Source organism: Pelobates fuscus, chromosome 3, assembly GCF_036172605.1.
Source record: "Pelobates fuscus isolate aPelFus1 chromosome 3, aPelFus1.pri, whole genome shotgun sequence".
NCBI lineage: Eukaryota > Metazoa > Chordata > Amphibia > Anura > Pelobatidae > Pelobates > Pelobates fuscus.
The window spans coordinates 338739108-338761486 of record NC_086319.1 but is presented as its reverse complement, the minus strand read 5'-3'; the positions used below and the strand labels follow the sequence as shown (position 1 = coordinate 338761486).

Genomic DNA, 22379 nt, shown 5'->3' with positions numbered 1-22379 from the left:
CTTTTAGTGCCAAAGCAGGCATTAATGTCAATGTGGATGACTTCTCTCCATGGAGCTATTTTTAGGAGATACCATCTGGGAGGAGAATGCTTCCCAGCCTAATTTATATGCTACGCAATTTTTTGATACCAATCCAGGTAGCTATGGAGTCAGGGAGCATGCTTGGCATCCCACAGATGTCCCTGAACTTAAAAAGTTCTGGACTCTTACAATGCTCATAGGGATTATAAAGAAGCCATCAATCCGCTCTTACTGGAGCACCAACCCAATCTGTTCTAGTCCAGTGTACTCCCAAACCATGCCTAGAACAAGATATGAGTTGATACTGAGATATTTACATTTCAACGACAATACACTCTGTCACCCCAGAGATCACCCCCAATATGATAGGATTTATAAAATACGCCCATTGGTAGACCATCTTCAGCACAAATTTTCAGAAGTTTATACTCAACAATATTTATCCATTGATGAATCCTTAATGAAATACAAAGGGAGATTAGGATTCAGACAATACGTGCCCTCAAAGCACGCTATGTATGGCATAAAATTGTCCATAACTGTGTGAGAGCGAAAGTGGCTGTACGTTTGCCTTTCACATATATGAGGGACAAGTTGGTCAACTGGACCCTCCTGACTGTCCTGACTCTCTGGAGACAAGTGGGAAAATTGTTTGGGACCTACTGATCCCCTTGTTCAATAAAGGTTACCACCTTTATGTGGACAATTTTTATAGCAGTGTCCGTGTGTTTAAAACTCTTTATGGTTTGCAGACACTGGTCTGCAGCACTGTGAGAAAAAGCTCCAAAGATTTCCCCAAACCTCTCATAGAAGCCAAATTAGAAAAAGGTGAATGCCTAGCTCTGCGCAAAGCAGACATGCTTGCAAATAAAATTTAAAGGGACACTATAGTCACCCAGACCACTTCAGCTCAATGAAGTTGTCTGGGTGCCAGGTCCCCAAGGTTTTAACCCTTCAGAGAAACTGCTATGTTTACATAGCATGGTTAATCCAACCTCTAGTGGTTGTCTTCCTGACAGCCGCTCGAGGCACTTCTGCGACGCTGGATGCGAAATTCGCATCCAGCGTGCAGAACGTCTATAGGAAAGCATTGAGAAATACTTTCCTACGGACTATTAGAATGTGCGCACAGCTCTTGCCGCGCATGCGCATTCTGCTCCACTCGGGAGCTGACGTCGGTGGGGAAGGAGCGGTCACCAGCGCCGAGGGAGCCCGGCGCTGGATAAAGGTACGCTGCTGAAGGGGAGGGGGACCCTGAGGGTGAGGGTCCCCCAATGAGGACATGTTGCAGGGATGGATGGTTTGGGACTTGCATGTGGATGGTTTGGGACTTGCAAAGATGCATGTGTTCCTCCTTATGTCAGTTGTTTAGACACGTAGTAGATTAATGATTCAGGGATATTTTCTTGGCTTTTCATGGTCCTTTAATTCCCAAAGTGCATTGTTTAAATGGCACAGCCTACTTGAATATTGTTGATTCTGAAATCCTTCATGACCTTTCTACCCATCTCTCTAATGGCTAATTCTAGCAAGATAATGTGTCATGTTACAAAGCACACATAATCCGTAGCTGGTTCTGTGAATATGACGAGATCAATGTATGCAAAAGGCCTCCACAGTCACCAGATCTTAGTCCACTATAGCACCGTTGGGATGTGGTAACTGGAAGATCCTCAGCGTTATTTGCAGCCAAAAAAAAAATACTGACTTTATGATGCCATTATGACCAGAATCTCAAGAGTATTTTCATCATCTTTTGGAATCCGTGCCACAAAAAGTTTACACTGTTCTGGCACAACGGGAATTCTACCCGTTTTAGATAGTTGGAGGCAATAAAGTGGCCATTGAGTGTATAATCTTCCGGTAACGCAAATGAAGGATTTTTTTCCAGAGTGACTCTTAAGGCATTCTTTTTTTTATTTCTTTTTTTTAGAAACAAATTCCAACAGCTCGTTAATTAAAATAAAAAAATTGCTACTTGCAACAATCCAACTGGGATTTAATGTATGTATGAATAAGACCATCAACCAATCACTTTCGGCTTATTTACTTTTTAAAGAATTTTTTTTTTTTGGAAACACCATAATGCAAGCAGAAAATTACAGTGAAAATGTGCGTAATATGCTTTGTTCATAATAATAATATTTTTTTTTTTTTATCAGCCTGGCTGGATTATATTGGACCAACCAGATGCTTCTTGCCAACCCCAGCAACAACCGGAATTATCACCACTACCTCCAGGCTGGGAAGAAAAACAAGATATCCTTGGCAGAACTTACTATGTCAACCACCAATTTAGAAGAACACAGTGGCATAGGCCCACACATCAGTATGTGAATTTTACTGCACACTGTTTAATAACCAGAGCACATATGTATAATATTATCTAAGTTTTGTTGTTTAGGTAAAAACAGACAACTAGGTCATGTTAACATTTTCTTGTACTTTTTTGTCAGGCTGTTTTGATGAGTAGCACATTCCATTACTTTGTTTATCCACTGTACACTGCACATTTTATCATCACATGCCTAGGGGCACACATTTTAAACATCTTATTAGTCCAGGGAGCATTGCCTTATTAGTTCTGCATATGAAAACATAGTTGTATTATTCTGAGTGAAAGTAATATGAATACCATTCAGAGCCAGTTCACAAGATTAAAACACAAAAGAAAACTAAAAACAAGGGGCATTGCAATTACTTACCCTATGCAATTCAGTTCCAGGTGGTCCTTCTGATGCTCAGGGCTTCCGTCAAGTGAAGACTGGTGTTTTTGAAAATAGGAAAAAGCTCAGATCCAATAAAACATGTTGTCTGCAACCGCATGTTAAAACAAAAGTTTAGGAAGGGCTTAAAAGACACAAACACATTCTTGCATACATTTAAAGTGCTAGCCATAAGTTTGTAGACAGTGAACATTTCCTTTTGGCTCTGTTTCCATGCATGTTGGATTTGAAATTAGTGACACAAGAGGCAGCTTTAATTTGAGAGCATGTGTATTCATACCTTTATCCTTGTCATTGCTTCATTTAATCACAAAGGTTTGGAGTAGACAGCCAAAACAGTTTTGTTTTTATACTCCTTAAGAACACTATTGCATTAAGAATGCACCTCTCTATTCTTAAATATATAGTGCCCCTTTTCCTAGTTATAAGTTTACATTCCCCTTTTGCAATAGAAATAATAAAATAAAGCTTTTTACTTGCCTTTTTCTAGTGCCGAGACTCCCTTCGGTGATGGTCCAGTCCAATGTTCCCCTTGCACGGCAGGGTTTTACATAAATGCATGAACAGGATCACCGCTCCCACACCACTTAATTGAGGTGAAGGGGCTTGGGTGACTATAGTGGTCCTTTAAACATATGTAACAGTTTAACTTTTTTTTATTTTTTAAATAAGACTTATAAGCAACCTTAAATGTTAAATGTCGTGTTCATATAATGCAGTTTCCCAAACCATGCAAGTTAAGTAACTTTTACCATTTTTTTTCTACTGTGTATTTTTTTTCTGTGATCAGTTCATAGAGGTGCAATGAATTGTTGTGAATATATTTTTTTCAGAGATAGCACGACTGGTGCAGACAATGGGAATATTCAGCGGGAAGCACAACATGCATTCACAACGAGGAGACAAATCTCTGAAGAAGCCGAAGTTCCAGAGACAAGGGAATCTCCAGAGGTGAACTAATTAGGAAGATATGTTCACTGTTCTGTCTGTGCCTGTGGTGTCTAGTGTATGTTTAGTATAGTTTATCCTTCTTGATTCCTATCTAACCATTTTTTTACATATCACACTTGGTTTGGTTAATTTTCACATTTTAGCCCCTCAGTCCTTCTCCAACTCTTGTCTTTTTGGTTATGGGCCTGAAATGTTTCTGGTGTGTTTGATATATTCCTAATTAACTCCTCAGTTTTTGGTATTAGCCATGCACCATTACTGTGTGAGCTGCTTGGAGGTTTTGTTGATTTTTGTATCTGAAGCATGGCTCTCTTTAACTGCAGTTCATACTTGTGGCATGGACTTGGGCTAGTGGAGTGTTTAAACCCGGCTATATACAATCCTTATAAGCATTCCAAGTACTATAATCGGTTGTTTTTTTTTTGTTTTTTTTTTTTGGTCTTTCCCCATAGAGCTGGGAAATTATAACGGAGGATGAAACCACTGTGTACAGCAACCATAGCAGTGAGCCACAGTCTACCCAAAACAGTGACGTACATACGGAAATCACAGAGGAGCTTAGCACAAGTCTTAATATTTCTGGGAATAGTCCCAGTGGCCGACAGGGCTCATTCAACGTAAGTGTCTACACTGAAATCCTTATCTTTTCTCACACTACATCATATGTAGTTTATCTTTGGCATTATTGTGACGAGGAGGTGTAAGCATGTTATGTTTTGTGACGTTCTACTTTTACTTTGGAAGCTTGCTTTTCTACTTTAATTTAAAGTGGTCTGAATGTACTGCCATGTAGTTTTTCAAGTTCTGTCTTGAGGCTATGTCTGCTGTGCTGGTTTTAAGCTTTGAGGTTTGAACACAGTGTGAATTTAAATGTCACTGGTTTCATAAAGAATCAGAATAGTATAGAGTAAAGGGGCACTAGCACCAAACTTTAAAAAGTGCTTAATTTGCCTTTCTTTGAGCATGATATCCTTCAGAAATGACATAAATGCCTATATGTATGTTGAAAGGGTGCGTAAAGTATTTCGAGTTTTTTTACTTTCAGTATGAGCTGTATGTATACAAGGATAAATGCAACTCTGATTTATTCAATTCATAGTTCTGATTTTGTCATAATTCCCTTTCTACTAAGCGATTTATACCCTTAAGTCACATCAACTTCGGCCTTGTAAGCATGAATATGCATGGTTTGTTTGACACATCATCTTAAACACACGGAAAATCATTTACCAATAGAGAGGAAATTAGCAATGGAGTTGCTGGAGAGTCACCTTCAACTATGAATATCTAGATAAGTCCACAACAGATTTTACTGTACATGAATAGTTTCTGATGCATGTAACAACTAACTAACAGAAGTGATTTGTAGAGGCTAGCACACTAAAAATAATTAAAGGTGCACTCTAGGGTCAGGAATACAAATATGTATTCCTGACCCTATTCAATTAAAACAACCATCCAGCACCCCTGGCCCCCTCATGCCTTCCTAAATATAGTGAAATCTTACTAGTATTCAAGTCTGGAGCTGCTTGCTTTGTCCCGGTTTCCTTTAGACCTGTCCACTGCCTGCTGACATAATCAGAAGTGGTAGCCTGATCCAATCACAATGCTTCCCCATAGGATTGGCTGAGACTGTCAAACAGGCAGATGAGGGTCAGGACCAGCACAAGCCAAACACAGCCCTGGTCAATCCGCATCTTCTCATAGAGATGCATTGAATTAATGCATCTCCATGAGAAAAGTTCCATTCAGAGGGTGACACACTTTGCAGCACTGCCCCAGGAAGCACCTCTAGTAGCCATTTAAAGAGTGGCCAGTGGAGTAATTCTTAGGCTGTAATGTAAACACTGCATTTTCTCTGAAAAGACAAGGTTTACTGCAAAAAGCCTGAAGGGAATGATTCTAATCACCAGAATAAATACAATAAGCTGTAGTTGTTCTGGCGACTATAGTGTCCCTTTAAATATACAATGACATCGTATGGACATCATATATCTTCTGAAGGTCATCTGAAGCCCCAATCACCTTAAATACTATTGCTTGATGCCAACAACTAACACAGAGTAACCAGGCTTTTGGCTGATTTCATCCATAATTCAGGTTACAAAGTAATTTAGCAAATTGATAATTGAATCATAATGCAATTAGCACAGACTGCTTCTTAATGCCAGAGCAGACACCTTCTGCCTACTGGTGCACCACTGGTAGAGGTGCCAGCTGCACCTGCTCTGCAGCTGTAAGTAGACTGCCAGGATCTCTCCGCTGTAATTTCCCAGCTCCCTTGCTTGCCCAGTACTGATGCTGGGTTGTGATGTCATGCCAGCCCCGTCTTGCAGTACAGAACTGCCTGTAGCTGGGCAGTCAGCACATAGACTGATATCATCAGCTCCCCACTGGGATGAGGTTCCACTCCAGCTCTCCCTTTCAATGTAAGAAAAGGGAGGCTGGGTGGACCTTAATGTGAAACACCCTCTCTCCCACCAATAAAACAAAATTAAAATTAAGTGTGTATGTGAATTTGTGTAACAGCCTTCAAGATCATTTTAGGACAGCATGGAACATCCGAAGTTTGCTTGAAGTGGTAGCCTGATCCAATCACAATGCTTCCCCATAGGATTGGCTGAGAGTGACAAAGGGGCAGATCAGGGGCAGAGCCAGCACAATTCAAACACAGCCCTGGCCAATCAGCATATCCTCATAGAGATGTATTAAATCAATAAATCTCTGAGGCAAGTTCAGTGTCTGCATGCAGAGGGAGGAGATACTGAATGTTTGGATGCATTCTAGGCAGCCATGACCCAGGAAGGATCTCTAACAGTCATCTGAGGAGTGGCCAGTGAAGTTATCACTAGGCTGTAATGTAAACACTTCATTTTCTCTGAAAAGACAGTGTTTACAGCAAAAAGCCTGAAGGTAATGATTCTACTCGCCAGAACAAATTCAATAAGCTGTAGTTGTTCTGGTGACTATAGTGTCCCTTTAATATTTTGATATTCTCCTAGTGAAAAAAGGCTTCACAGATTTATTAAGGTAGCTGTGTTATGCCATATAAAGACATGCTTAGAAACCTAGACCAGCATTTTTAGGCCAGGTTTCTCCTAGTAAAAATTGCAAAGATAACGTTATACATTTTTATGATATTGTGCATTTAGAAAAGGACTCCGCAATGTTAGAGCAGGAAAGAGGAATGATTTGTATTCGTGAAGTTTTTTCACCCCTTCACTACCGGGCACTTTTTAAATGAAAAAATATTAGCAAAACATTTATTTATAGCAAGGGATGCATAGCTAGCATACAAACATATCACAATAGCCATTTTGCTAATTATGTACATTTACACAACTTTGTTTTTTTCACTTATTTATTCAGCCTTCTAAAAGTATTTGGAAAATGAAATGCTTTAACCCCTTAAGGACAAATGACGGAAATATTCGATCATGACTCCCTTTTATTCCCGAAATTGTGTTCTTAAGGGGTTAAACCAGCATTTTCCAATTGGTGTTCTGCCAAAACTGGGTTTCCACCGCAATTTGCCCATCGGGTGACCCATGCACTTAGGGCCATCTGATGAGTATCAGTGAACAGGGGTCCGGTTATGCGCCATGTCTGTTTAAGAGGGCAACCGGACACGTGCAGTGGGAGAAAGCCAGGAACACAGTATATTAAAGGTTTGGGGACACTGGGGACACAGTCTTAAAGGGGCATTGTCCCAAAAAGTCTCAATATGCCCACATACAGTTCTTAAAGGGAAATACACAGTCCAATAGAAGTCCATACGCTGTGCTTAAAGGGCCAGTAGCAGCACAATAAAAAAATCCATTATGCCCTAATGCGTTCTTAAAGGGCAATACATCCCAGGGCAGTAGTCACAGGCCAGGAGGCGGGCAAGCAGCCCCCTCCAAAAACTCATGGCAAACTCCCTTGAAGGGGTGAGTTTGCTACACTCACCTTTTCCTAGTGCCAATGTTACTCGGCGCTGAGACAAAGCCCCGCCCCTCCACCATCTCTGGGTCTAATGCGCATGCACGTCAAATGCCGCGTTCGCATTAAACCTCCCCATAGGAAAGCATTGAATCAATGCTTTTCTTTGGGGGAAAAAAATCTGACACTTGAGGTCCCCATGCAGATCGCGAGGACGTCCAGCGTCAGATACTATTAATACCATTAATTGTGATGTTTGGAGTGCATTATGGTGCAAAGACAATTTTCTGGCCGTTGAAACCGGCACATTCTGAATTTTTTGTGTACTTGTAGAATGTGAAACCATGTTATGCACTGGTAATTTTTGAAAATAAATACATATCTAACAACACTGAGAAGTGTGCCATTGTAAGAGCTGAGACAGCAGAGTGGCATGACTGTAAAATATTGCACATCACTTGTCGGGTACAGATAAAACCAGCCATCCTTTCATATAATTATGAGCTCCTTGGGGACCCAGAAGTAGGGGCGGGAGTGAATTTCATTTTTTCCAGTTTTTTTTCTTTTTTCTTTTATTGTTGAATTATCTTTTTATATGTTTACTTATCACCTATATTTAGCAGATATGTTTTTTATGGTTTGAAATGCACAGTTAAAAGTAGAAATCAACAGTGTTGTGTTTACCTCTATAGTGCAACAGGGCTCATTTTTCTTGGCTCTGTCACAATAGGTATAATGCACGTTTCTGACATTTAACATAACTAATGTAAGAGGAACTAAAACCATATTTTGTTCTCCTCATTTGCATTGTGTGCCCTGACTGTGCCTGGACTGAACTGGATTATGAAGTCACTTGCTAAATCTTTAGTATACATTTTAACAAAAAATGAAGCATCACATAAATAAAATATTAACAGAAGTGAAAATTCTGCTCTAAACACATTGGTGGATGTTTATCAAAGTATTCTATAAAGTGACTGTTTATTTTGGTTGTTTGTAAAAGTGGTTTATAATGGGACAGTTTTCTTCATAGTAATTGGCTCCAGTTTTCGCAGAAATTCCCATTTCTGAAGCTCACCGCATTTAGAGTGTCAGAATAAAGAAAAGTGAAACCAGCAGTTTTCTACAAGAAAAAATGGAAAATAGTAATTCCATTGCATGCCTGAAAAAAGACAAATATATAACTTTGTTCTCTGTGGAATTGTCAGTAAACTGTTATAGATACTAATAAGTATTCTCTTCCAAACGAACAGAGTTGGATAAACAACCATCTTCAATATTAAAATTAATCATTCTTCCATGATTCTTCTTTCAGAGAACTTAACCAGACTTCAAGTTTGTAAACTGTCCCTACTGAGTTCAGTTTAAGAGTACAAGTTACTGGCAGAGAGTGGTTTATTATTCACAAGCTGTTTCCTATTGAAGTTAGTGGGCACAAAGCATTGGCAAACTTTTTATTGCAAGTAAATCAATCACACACCATCCTGCTTTCTCTGTGTTTACATTTGTTTGCTGCAAAGCACTAAAGAAAAAAAGTTTTCAAAGCTGCATTATGTAGCATAATGCATGCTTCAAAAAGAATGCCTGGGGGTATGCAGCTGTACATTCTTTGCTGGCTGGTAACTTCATTTTGACTTTTTATCTAAATTCTCCTAAACACGTAAACAATTTTACACCTGAATGTGTAAAATTTATGCTAATGTGCTAATTTATTCGCCAAGTGGTATTCAGCTCCTGGCATGAAGAGTTACGGCTGAGACTGCTTTTAGTTCAGTTTATTGTAAGCTACAGCTGGTTAGAACAGGTATAAAGTAGCCTATAAATGTTCAGTGTTCACTAGATATAAGGAAGTTAATTCTCCTTAACTGTAAGAGTCGAAACCAAAAGCTGGTTTGTATGAATTTGTAATTGCAGCAAAATAACATGCTGTAGTGTCCCTAAAAAACTTTACAATAGGCATGTTTCTGCCTAATAAAAGTTTTAATATTCTCACTTGGGGGTGGGGGTGTTTTGTTTATAACACGTTTTGTTTTGAAATATAGGGACTAGTAAACTCTATGGCTCTTAATTATCAGTTGCCTTCTAAAGTCTCTACGGATGTAAATTTCTGAAGTGTAACCAGCAACCAATCAAGTACCCAGCAGAGATAACCAATTAAAACTCTTGACTTTGCAACCATAACTTTTAGTCCCTACATTTACAAAATAATTAAACTGTAATATGTAACTGATAAAACTGTTTATTCATTTCACTAATAGTCTTAAATATATTTTATGAAGGTCCATTCCAGCAGAGGAGAGAGCTTGCAGTCCTATATTAATGAAGAGCTGCCTACAATACCAGTTGTAAGATTCAGTTTGATTTTCATATGCATGCCTGCCTGCCTGCAACTGCAATATGCATCAATCTGCTGACTAACATGCTTGTAGGCGCTTGTTTCCCACTTGGCACAATTTTAGCTATTTTTTGTCTTGAGGAAATGGTCACAAGACGCAATGGTGATTTCTCTTAAACTTTCAGTTTTACATTTGTTAAATAGTGTGTATGAAATATTATCCTAATTCAAGTTTAAAATCCCATGTAAAATGTGCAGGGCTTTTTCTGTTTCATCCAAGATTGAAATCATATAAGAAAATCTATGTTGTCAATGGTGACTTTTTTTCAGCCAGTTCATATGCAGGTTTATCTAAAATTGTATTTCGGAACTCGGGGCTGCATACATATGAATAAGCTAGTATCTCTCTACTGCCTGCTATAAAATGCAAGATTGTCACCTCTTAAATAAAAAATTGAACTTCTCTAAATGGAGTAATTTTAAAGGGACACTTTCATCTCATTGACGTGGCCTGTGTGTACTGCCCCTGTTCCCCTAATTCTGCAATGTAAAACATTGCAGTTTTAGAGAAACTGCAATGTTAAGACTGCCTCTAGTGGCTGTCTTCCTGCTGTTTCACAGAGTTTGACTCTGTGGAATAATGCTTGAGTGTTGGAATGCATTAAATCAGGAAGGCCTAATGCTCTTTCGGCGCTCGTGACACGCTTGCATTAGGTTCTACCATCGTCTCACGTCTGAATCAGGTACGTGAATAAAGGGTTATTCAACCCTTTATGATGGCGGGGTGGGGACTGGGGTGCAGGGACAGAGAGACAATTTAGTGTTAGGAATACAACTTTGTATTCCTGACACTATAGTGTTCCTTTAAATACTTTTCATGATTTTAATTACTGAGTTTTCTTTCTTTTTCTTTTATTTTTGTTAATGTAATCATTTAACCCCTTAAGGACACGTGACATGTCATGGTTCCCTTTTATTCCAGAAGTTTGGTCCTTAAGGGGTTAAAGGACCACTCTACACCCATAAAGCTCTAAAGCTTGCTAAAGTGCTTTATGGGTGAGGAGTATCCCATAATAATAACAGTTTATCGTTCTATTAGAGATTGGCATTTTTAAAATATATTAATACAACACCCTCCAGGCTGTCAATGAAACAGGCAGGTAGGTTTCTTCCTGCTTCTGTTAGCTCCCCTGAACGCCTTCACCTCTGCATACCTCAGACCAGTGTCCAGTACACGGCTGTTGTGTGCATATGCCGACTTGCAGGTGCCCAGAGGGAGCCTTTCAGGGGCTTATCAATGTGAAACATCTGATTGGCTATTTCTCCGCGAAAGTATTTTCCAGGGAAAAAGAAGAGGGCTTGCAAGGGCTGCAGTTAATAAGAAATACAGCTTATGCAAACTGTTTTAAGATATGCATGTTTTCATTGGGGTGTATCTGCTAAACAGTGATTAATATTCCTCCCGCTCCTCTCCCCTCACAAATGGGAAGTGGAGTGTTCTGTTAATTGTAGCAAAACAATGGGTTTATGTGAAATGAATAGAGACTCACTCATTATTTGGCAACAGCCACTTTCACCAATTCAGGTGATTGCAATAGTGACTTGAGCATTACTCGAGGGAAGTTTGCCACACTGGGTTGGCAGTGAGCTTCCCTTGAGTTTAGAGACTCGATGGAGAGAAGCTGTAACTTAAGTTCACATTTAAGGGAACCCACAAAATGTAACACCAATGCAATCTAAGGAGATGATACTCAGTGTATGCTATGTATTAAATTAGGTATGTTGGCTAAATTGTGCATGTTATGGGTTGTGAGTGTCTGACTTAGAACAATTAGTAAGCCTGATTTTAGAGAAATGAGTTTTGAGAGAGAGTTTGAAGACTAGGAGAGACACGTCACATAGAAGTCAGTGTTACAGATACAAGCTTTGTTAAACTGTGTGTATTTGTTTTTGAGAGGGGATAGCGGAGGATCACGAAAAGGTTTCGGGGGGGGAAGTTATGGTGCATATAGAATGGTTTTACATTTATTTCTGACTGCAATTGCTGGCAAACTATGACACTACCTTAAATACAATCTTGTTAACTTCAGATCTATATAACCTGTGAACTAGCAAAGCTGAACAGAGTTTCTTCATAGTGTTAGATAAACCTAGTTAGGTCTGCTGTTTGAACGTTGTGTGCTAAATTGTCCCCTTTCTTTACATAAATCTGACTCTTTTCCCTTGATTCCTTCTACGTGACTTTAATAAGGACAGATGGTTATGAATTTGAGCACCTTTCCCAGACTGAGATTAGAACCTTAGGAAAAGTAGGAATTTCATAAAATGTCCTGGGGAGTACAGCAATGCTGCAGTAAACATATTGCTGGATTAATATGATCTGACTTTCAAAACATGCCTATCAGAAATATAAAAAAAAAATCTACTTTAATCATTGTTATTATTTATTTATTTTTATTTTGCAGTTGCTACCTACATCCTCTGGCTTACCCCCAGGTTGGGAGGAAAAACGTGATGACAAAGGGAGATTGTATTACATTGATCACAATACCAGGACGACGACTTGGGAAAAACCTGTGTTACAGGTAATGCCAAGTTCACGTTTTCACACAATGTATATATAGCCTTTGTGGTTTGGGTTTTTGGGTTTTTCTTCTTCACTTTCTAGCCAAATAAGTGCTACACGTGATGTTTGTGTAAAATTCTAACATTTACAATCAAATATCACTGGTTACATCTTGGATAAGGTCATTAGATAAGGTATTTGCATGAATGTTATATATAAATGTGTATTTAGGAATGTCTGTGCTCCACAAATCTCAAGCAAAAGGAGGTGATCATATAATTTAGGACACTGTCTTATTTAGATTTTTTCTAATTAGATGAATTACTATATGCTCTGTTTTAATTGAAAAGCTGTTCAGTTTTTGTTTTTTCTGTTTGTCAGATGGACTTCATCATTATACAAAGTGTCACACAATCCAGGTTCTTTGTTTTAAGGCAATAGGTGTTGAGCCAGGAGGTCATCTCTTTTTAATAAAATAGTTATTGTCTCTTTAAAAGAAAATTAATAAGACATAGGTCATATGTCGTTTGGGTAAAAAAAAAAAAAAAATGTGTTGCCCCTGCCCCCACACCACAGTTTCTACTTCCAAATATGTTTGCTAAACGCTGAGTATACAAAAATGTTAAAGAAGCACTGTACTCACTATAACAACACCATCCAGCCATGTCCCAAGTTATAAATAGCAATATTTTAATAAATTGAAGGCTTGGAAGCTCTGCTTCAAGACACGCCTATAAGCCCTCTGGGTAGGAAAGCCGGGACTGTTACTACTTGGCTCTCATACCCAGCTATACACGCAGTGCTGTTACGACTTGACAAATAGAATCATTCTCTTCAATGATTAACTATGACAATAGTATCATTGCGGATTGCGGATTTGTATTCCTAACACTATAGTGTCCCTTTAATAGTCACTAAGCAAACTAGATAAATGGTAATCCAGAATTACCCAAGTATATATCTAGATGTCTATCTCTATACCTCTCAGGATTTTTGTCAGTTTAAAGCTAGTGCTGGCAGTTTCAGAAAGCCTGACTCCTCCTAATCATCAAATATTGTGCTATGTATATTAAAGGGACACTATAGTCACCTGAACAACTTTTGCTTAATGAAGCACAGTTTTGGTGTATAGAACATGCCCCTGCAGCCTCACTGCTCAATCCTCTGCCATTTAGGAGATAAATCCCTTTGTTTATGAACCCTAGTCACACCTCCCTGCATGTGACTTGCACAGCCTTCCATAAACACTTCCTGTAAAGAGAGCCCTATTTAGGCTTTCTTTATTGCAAGTTCTGTTTAATTAAGATTTTCTTATCCCCTGCTATGTTAATAGCTTGCTAGACCCTACAAGAGCCTCCTGTATGTGATTAAAGTTCAATTTAGAGATTAAGATACAATTATTTAAGGTAAATAACATCTATTTGAAAGTGAAACCAGTTTTTTTTTTCATGCAGGCTCTGTCAATCATAGCCAGGGGAGGTGTGGCTAGGGCTGCATAAACAGAAACAAAGTGATTTAATTCCTAAATGACAGTGAATTGAGCAGTGGAATTGCAGGGGAATGATCTATACACTAAAACTGCTTTATTTAGCTAAAGTAATTTAGGTGACTATAGTGTTCCTTTAATGCAAACATGAATCACTTGGATGATATTCTCACATAATATGATCTGTACCCAATGCTGGCACAATCATCAGCAAATGTATAGACTAGAACAGTGGTTCCCAAATTTGCTTAAATGAGCACTATAGGGTCAGGAACGCAAGCATGTATTACTGACCCTATAGGGTTAAAAACCACCATTTTGCCACCCTGGTCCCCTCATGCCTCCCTAAATGTAGTAAAATCTTACTTGCATTCAAGTCTGCAGCTGCATACTTTGCCCCTGTTTCCTTTTGACCTGCCTGCTGACATAATCAGAAGTGGTAGCCTGATCCTACCACAATGCTTCCCCATAGGATTGGCTGAGACTGACAAAGAGGCAGATCAGGGGCAGAGCCAGCACTATTCAAACACAGCCCTGGCCAATCAGCTTCTCCTCCTAGGGATTTATTGAATCAATGAATCTCTATGAGGAAAGTTCAGTGTCTGCATGCAGAGGGAGGAGACACTGAATGTTTGGATGCATGTTAGGCAGCCATGACCCAGGAAGGATCTCTTCTTTATCTTTTTATATGTTTACTTATCACCTATATTTAGCAGATATGTTTTTTATGGTTTGAAATGCACAGTTAAAAGTGTTTACAGCAAAAAAGCCTTAAGGTAATGATTCTACTCACCAGAACAAATTCAATAAGCTCTAGTTGTTCTGGTGACTATAGTGTCCCTCTAATATCTCAATATTTTTCCAAGGAACCCCAAGTCAAAATTTCTAGGTTGTATACGTGTTCAGCTCTGCGGCATTTACTGGCGCTATAGTGTAATGTACAGTGTTGGTGTTTGAAAGGGTGCTTGTATATAGCTTGTGTTTTAATACAGAGGTGTGTTTGTGTGTAATGTTTGAGTTTGATTGCAGGGTTTTGTCTGAACGTAACATTCACTTTTAAATGCGGGTGTACATTTGTGTAAAGTATATGTGTTTGTGTGATGGGGTGTGTTTGTATATATTTTTTGGGAGTTTGATTGCAGGGGTGTGTTTGTATGTTGTGCTGGTGTTTGACTTCTTGGATGTATGCACATACACTACCACATACATACAACCTTACACAGGTATTCGTGCACATTAACATACATATAAATACACCGACACATAGATTCACACCGACACATCATGACACAGATACACACGCTGACATTAAAAACACACACACCCTGAAACACAGATGCACATACACAGATGTGTGCGCGCACCCTGACACACACACACACACACACACACTTATACATGCATGCTCATACACACACTCATACACACACAAGTGATATTTTCTTTTTATTTCTCCAGCCACCCTCCTGTTATCTTACCTTATGTGTCAAATCTCAATGTATCCATCCTGGTAAAATATTTTATAAATAAAGAGGGTGGCTTGGAATCCTGCTGCTGATGGGAGTGAGGGGTCTGGAGCTCTTCGTGCTCCTCTCCCCATATGCTGCGGCTGCCTCCTCTCCCTCCTGCGCTGTCTCTCTGCATGATGCTGGGAGGAAGTAACAGGTTGTCACTTGCTCCCAGCCAGCTGACATTACAGGTGCCTGGTCACGGTCTTTAACGACCGATGCACCCGACCGGGCCCCTGTTCAGCAGTAATGTTTCCCCAGTGCTATAATCCTAACACCGGGGAAACAACCCAGTGCTATAATCATAGCACCGGGGGAACCACTGGACTAGAAGACATACTTACATGCAGATAATTCCCTGAAGATTTCCTCCACACTCAGCATGGTGTGCTGAGCATCAAGACGCTTCTACCTTCCAGTGATGCAGATGTCATCCTAGAATTTTCTGGTGTTTGGAAATTATAAACCTGTACAATCCTTAATTGAACACTCTGAAATGAAATAGAATACAAAGTAAATTTTCATCTTCACATTTGCTAGCAATTTGGATAGCACAATGTATCTGTAATACTGTTTGCATTTTAAAGGACAACTGTCACCTCAACACAATTTGTTAATACAAGCATCCTTTTTGGGAGGATTTTTTTTTTCTAAGTGAAGTATATGTAAAAAGAAAAATTACGAAAAAATATTTCCTACCTTTAATATATGACTGGATCCTTCTGCCCTATACATGCACCTTGGGTCGGAAATGTATGAAATCTGACAGTTTCGATTGTCTACCCTGCTTCTGTGCATGGAGTTAAACAGGGAAGACCATAGAGACTGTCTGGTTTTAAATTACTGTCGGACCAACAAAGGTGCATGTTTGTGCTCAAAGATCCTGTCATATATTATATTATTTATATAGCGCCCTCAGATACCGTAGCGCTGTACAAAGGGTGGACTAACAGACATTTAATTGTAACCAGGCAACTCGACGTACAGGAACAGAGAGGTGGAGGGCCCTGCTCAATGAGCATGCTAGAGAGAGTATCAAGTAAGTTAGAAAAATATACGCTGATGGCTTAATAGGTAATATTTGACAGTTGCAGGAGAGGAGTCATGGAGGGTTGAGGATAAAAACCTGCTAACAGTTTAATTGATATGCTTTCTTGAAGTGAGTTTTCAATGATTTTTTGAATTAGTGAAGACTGGGTGAAATTCTTATGGAGGAGGGAAGGGAGTTCCACAGAAGAGGTGCAGCCCTGGAAAAGTCTTGGAGGCAAGCGTTAGAGGTGGGAGTACGGACAGAGGATAGACGTAGGTCTTTGGCAGAGCGTAGGGGCCTCGATGGGACATACTTGTGTATTAGGGAGGATAGGTAAGTTGGAGCAGCATTATGTAGGGACTTGTAAGCAAGCACCAGAGTTTTAAATATACTAAATATAATATTAAAAAAATACTTTTTTTTTGTTTATTTATCTTCATTAAAAAAAAATGTTTTCTTTCAAAACTTGATTTAAGGATTATTGTATTAAAAACTAGTTTTGAGCTGACAGTTGGCCTTCAAAGTGTCAACAAAATGAGACCTGTTGTAACGTTAATTAATTCATGTATAACTCAAACATTAGCATTACAAGTAATTATTGTGCCAGACCACAGCATCAATCAGATCGTGCTTTAGAAGAGTACCCTTGTAATGGCAATAAACTAACTCACTATCGTTTTAAATTCTAACTTTGTGTTTTGGTGCTGCACAATTGTGTGTGTGTGTGTACATAAATAGACCCTTTTGTGCCTTACACATTATTATTACTAGGCATGTCCTCTTCTGTTTATAGAAACATATCCCTGTAAAATAAAACATGCATGTAGGTATGCTCGCAGAACAGGTTTTTTTTGCCTTTGCCACTTTGTCAGCATTAGAAGCAGGCATGTGTTCTTTTGTTTATAGAAACCTTTAAAAGGGCTGGAGCTGCAGCCAGGGCTTTTGAAGGTTAAACACTGCTTTTTTTTAGTACTTCCATTCAAGGAGCTCATAATGTTGGATCTCTTCAGCAGGGACCCATGGAAGTTGCTCAAATGTCTCCTGTCCAGAGTTATTCCACTAGCCGTCAGTCACAAATGACAGTCGGGGAAGCCACGCTTGTGCCATTGGACCTAGAGCACATGTTTCTCCCGAAAGGCTGGGAGATGCGCCACGCACCAGGCGGGAGACCATTTTTTATCAACCATACTACCAAAACAACTACATGGGTATGTTAAATTAATTATTTCGTACAAATTATTCTGGGCTTTCTCTTTCCTTTTCTTACATGAGCTGCGCTTATGTAAAGAAACACATAATTTTGCATGCTTTGCAGATTGTATAGTATTGTGTTTTAAGTTAATGATTGCTATAATAGTGGATTTGATTTAAAGCCAGGAAGACTCAACTTAAATTATAGTGTTTAAATGTAAGACTGATTGTTGTTGATTGTTATGAACTTTAATATTTGCAAACAGATAATAATTTCATATTTGGAATAGTCACTATTCAAATAAGTTTAACAATTATATCAGGACTGATTTTGTTATATACCATTCGAAATACATATATAATGATGAAATTATTGCAAAATACTATATATCTTTTATAAAAAAAAAAAGTTAAACTCACTTCACCAGTCCTTACATTAGTCAGGACCATATGAAAAACTTTTGCTACTCGCTTATCTTCTTTCTCTTGTTTGTTCATAAGCTGGAAAAGAAATGCCAGGCTTACCTACTTTATCAGTTGCCAAATAAATTCGTACTTTAGAATGAACTAATCCAAAGTAAGAGAACATTCTTTCTGCGCCAGCAGAAGAGGCCACTGATGTAAAAATAATTACTTCAGTACACTTATAATCCTAGTGCTTACCAGACTTCCACCAGTTCACTGTTGTGAATTTTCTTTAAAACATCAATTGCAAATATGTATTTCTTGAATGATTCCACCTTATCGCTGAAGTTAATTATAGGTGGTATTAGACACAATATATAATTTAATGATAATTGCTAGATATCAATGTCAGAGCTCACTCTTATTCTTCGGTGCTTAAAGGGATCCTATAGTGCCAGGAAAACAAACCAGTTTTCCTGGCACTATAGGCTCTTGGAGTGCCCCCCTACCTCTGCACTGAAGGGGTTAAAACCCCTCCAGCCACTTACCTTAATCCAGCGTCTGGCTCCCTCGGCACTGGTGACCTCTCCTCCCCCGCCAACGTTCTTGTAATTTTGGACACATTTGCAGCATTATCTGTGAACACACACATTTTTATAACTTTTGCTGCTACTTCTTCTAAGTACAGAAAGATCCTCAAAACACTGGATCCAAGATCTAGATGTAAGAATATCAGCTGGAAATCTAGTTACTTTAAAGATACGTGATAAATGAATAAAGTGGTATGGGTAAATAAGTTCCAAAATGGTTGGTCAGAAAAAGGATAAATATATACAAGCCAAAAAAAAACAAGCCTCTAGAGATATCGCAAATGTTCTCAGACTTAAGACTTTAATACAATCCGGTATGGTCAATGTCTGAGACTCATATGAGCTGTATATGGAAATGAATATAATTAAAGACCTAGAGAAATGCCTAGACCCCGTGGTGTTCTAAGTGCTCAGAACAAAATGGACATAATCATAATATCATAAAAGAATAACGTCACTCTTAGTGATCTGAGGATACTAGTCACCTTGATAGGGTGAATAGGAGTTAAAGCATGATAAAAAGCTTTACAAAATGATAACAAAGCAACAACTCAATGTGGCTATGTACTGGATAGTTTGTAGTCCAAATCTTTACCAAGTTGATAAAATGTATCCTGATAGCCTTTTTAGTTGCAAAGAAGGGAATGCCTTAGTGACAAGCTAATGAGCTTTACATTTTTGCAGTTGAATGATCACTCCAGCCGCAGTTGCTGTAAACAGCTTCTATTAATTGCAAGCAAGCAAAACAAAAAATAGCATGCATTAATTATTTGCGCAATAGACACGGCTAGTCACATTTGCCATTAGTTACAGATGGACCTGACTTAGTGGTAAATAAACCGATCAAGTGGCCAGAGAAAATTACATCAAAGTAGTGTAACCAATTAAGCTCCCCTCATTGTAAGTAGCAAGATGCTCAAATAACTCCACTCAAATTGGATGTAAGGCAATATCGGAGGAAAAAAGAAACCGTGTTAAAATAAAGACCCCTTACGAAGGTGAACTACTTGGGCACCGAAACGCACGTCGGATTGAGGGTTTATTCCTTCACTTTCTTTCACTTCACAGGGCACTCTATCACTATGTGCAGGCAACCAACACTCTAAGTATGGTTCTGCACAGTAGCACGTCTTTATTTTAACACTGTTTCTTTTTTCCTCTGTTATTGCCTTACATCCAATTTGAGTGGAGTTATTTGAGCATCTTGCTACTTACAATGAGGGGAGCTTAATTGGTTACACTACTTTGATATAATTTTCTTTCTCGGTTTATTTACCACTAAGTCAGGTTCCATCTGTAACTAATGGCAAATGTGACTAGCTTAAGTAATACTCATTGTGTTCACTGCCAAAAATGAATACTTGTTCATTTTAACTTATTTATTTTTAACAACTGTTTAACACACATTTGTGGATTTAAATATTGTGCAGCAGTGTGTTTTATCATTATATGTCTTATTGCTTGTGTGCTGCCTTACTGCAAACAAATGTATACAAAGTTTAACCTCCCTGGCAGTAATCCCGAGCATGGCTCGGGGTTAATTTTCAGTACCAAAAGCGGTAACCCCGAGCCACGCTCGGGATAACACTGTAGTATCACTTACCTTGTCCTTACGAGCCCCTGGTGTCCTCCGCCAGATGCCGGCAAACGTGTTCTGGGTTCCCTTTCCCTGCAAGCTCCGCCTGGCAGAACCAGGCGGGAAATACATTTTATTTTTTTTTATTTTTTTTTAAGTACACATACATTGTGATACAGTGTAATCTGTTAGGATTACATTACTGTATCAAACCTTTTCATCTCAGTTTTGTCCCAGTGCTCTGTCCAGTGTCCTGCCTGCGCTTTTACTGTTCTTTCTGCCTGGAAACTTGAGAACGTCCATGGCATCCAAAAAGCGTCCCTTTAGGTCAAAAGTGGTTTTAGACCGGTTAGAAAACAGCAATAGAGAATTAGAATCACTTGTAGAATTGAGTGATAGCGATTCATGGGACAATTTGTCACCAGACACTGAAAGTGCCGATAACTATGATTGCACCCTTGTTTGGACAAATTCCAGTGTTTTTTGTTTGATTACATTATTAATTCAATTTATTATTATATTATTATTTTTTATTATAATTTAGGATTTCATGTTTTCAAACTTTATCATACCCAGGATGTCTACTAGACTCTTGTTCGGACAGATTTAAGTGGTGAGTTAATCCTAAGAATTACAAGCCTACAATATGAAACAAATTTACATACAAAACAATGTACCGCTTTAAGATTCAAAAATACTGACATAACCAGACCTCCAGGGAGATTAAATATCTGCACTGAGGCAATAATCTGTTGGACGCAATGAAAGGGGTGTTATCAAAGTGTTCTGGGGAGGATTCACCAAGGGCAACTTTATGTAGGGAGTGATAAAGAGGACCCTGGGACCATTACATATAGCATAGTGTAAGGTGGGTTATCCTTATAATCCCAATGTATTCTGCTGGGTTGGTTACCAACATTAGGCATAATAATATATTGCCTGCTCTTTATATTATGGATTTTCCAATATTTGTGCGGAATTCATACTGTACACAGATACTGTTTGTGTTTTTATTTTTTTTACATTTGACACGGCCTCCTTTTGACAAGTCATGAGCAAATGTTATGAACAAGTAGTTATCTTGATGTTTTTAAAAGTCAGTCTGTGACCCTTTCAGTGCCTTAGCAATGCACACTGCTCTCTTCAACGGTGAGGGGAAAATAAGGGGAAAATTGAGGCCATGATGACAAGGAACAGGAATATTTCATCCGCATATTGCTCCTAAACTTCATAGCTTATTATTCATTTGTAATAAATGGATACCATACCACATTATTCAGTGTAGGTAGGTCTATAATCACTTCATTTACTATGAATTTCTGTGATTCTGATAATTTTACTGATAAACCATTAAATTGTTTTGTTTTTAAAAAATAATAATAATTATTAAAAATATTACCGACTGCTGGGTTAGTGAGGTGCATCCTTGGTAATGAAGCCCCACTCTTCCTGTTAAACACTCTTAATGTGTTATATTATAGCAGGTCAGTTTCCTGTGTGTTATATATCTTGTATAGCATTCCTTTTTTTTTGTACATTTAAGATTGATGATTGCTTCATGTTTTAAAATAAGGTAAACATCTAGACTGAACAAGTTAAATGACGCAGACAGATTGTAAATCGTAGGCCTGAATGTTTGTAAACTCAAAGGAGCTTTCTTGAACTTGATGCTGAACATTGTTTGGACCAAAATAATTTCAAGTGTCTTGATTTTACAGATATTCATCTCCTTACTTTTATTTATTTTTTTTATTCCTAAAAGGAAGACCCAAGATTGAGAATTCCAGTTCAGCTGAGGCCAAAGCCTCCTATAGATCTTTCCGATCTGGGGCCGCTACCAGTAAGTAAGATTATACATGGAACTTATAATGCAACTTGTTCTTTATATATTGTGTTACTTCTAAAGAGTGGTGTATGGTTGTCAGTACAAAGCACACAATATAACTGTTATAGTTTATGCTTATTGATTAAAGATTTGTGTTCCTTTAGATAAAGTTATTACTCTATTGAACTAAACTTCCCCAAACTTAAATAGCTTCAAAGGTATGTGGGAAGGGTTATGCACATTTTAAA

At 38.5% G+C, this 22379-nt stretch overlaps 1 protein-coding gene across 5 annotated transcripts in view; it reads left to right on the top strand.

Moving 5' to 3' along the window:
• Nucleotides 1-22379, top strand: part of NEDD4 (NEDD4 E3 ubiquitin protein ligase) — a 122401-nt gene that overhangs the window by 72645 nt on the left and 27377 nt on the right. For 3 of the 5 annotated variants that reach the window (XM_063449079.1, XM_063449081.1, XM_063449082.1), the window contains exons 5-11: nucleotides 2184-2350; nucleotides 3581-3698; nucleotides 4151-4315; nucleotides 9899-9964; nucleotides 12420-12539; nucleotides 17555-17752; nucleotides 22069-22146. In XM_063449079.1, the coding sequence (XP_063305149.1) occupies nucleotides 2184-2350; nucleotides 3581-3698; nucleotides 4151-4315; nucleotides 9899-9964; nucleotides 12420-12539; nucleotides 17555-17752; nucleotides 22069-22146 (912 nt within the window). The remainder of the gene's footprint in view (nucleotides 1-2183; nucleotides 2351-3580; nucleotides 3699-4150; nucleotides 4316-9898; nucleotides 9965-12419; nucleotides 12540-17554; nucleotides 17753-22068; nucleotides 22147-22379) is intronic. The other 2 variants (XM_063449083.1, XM_063449080.1) reach the window with 1 other exon arrangement.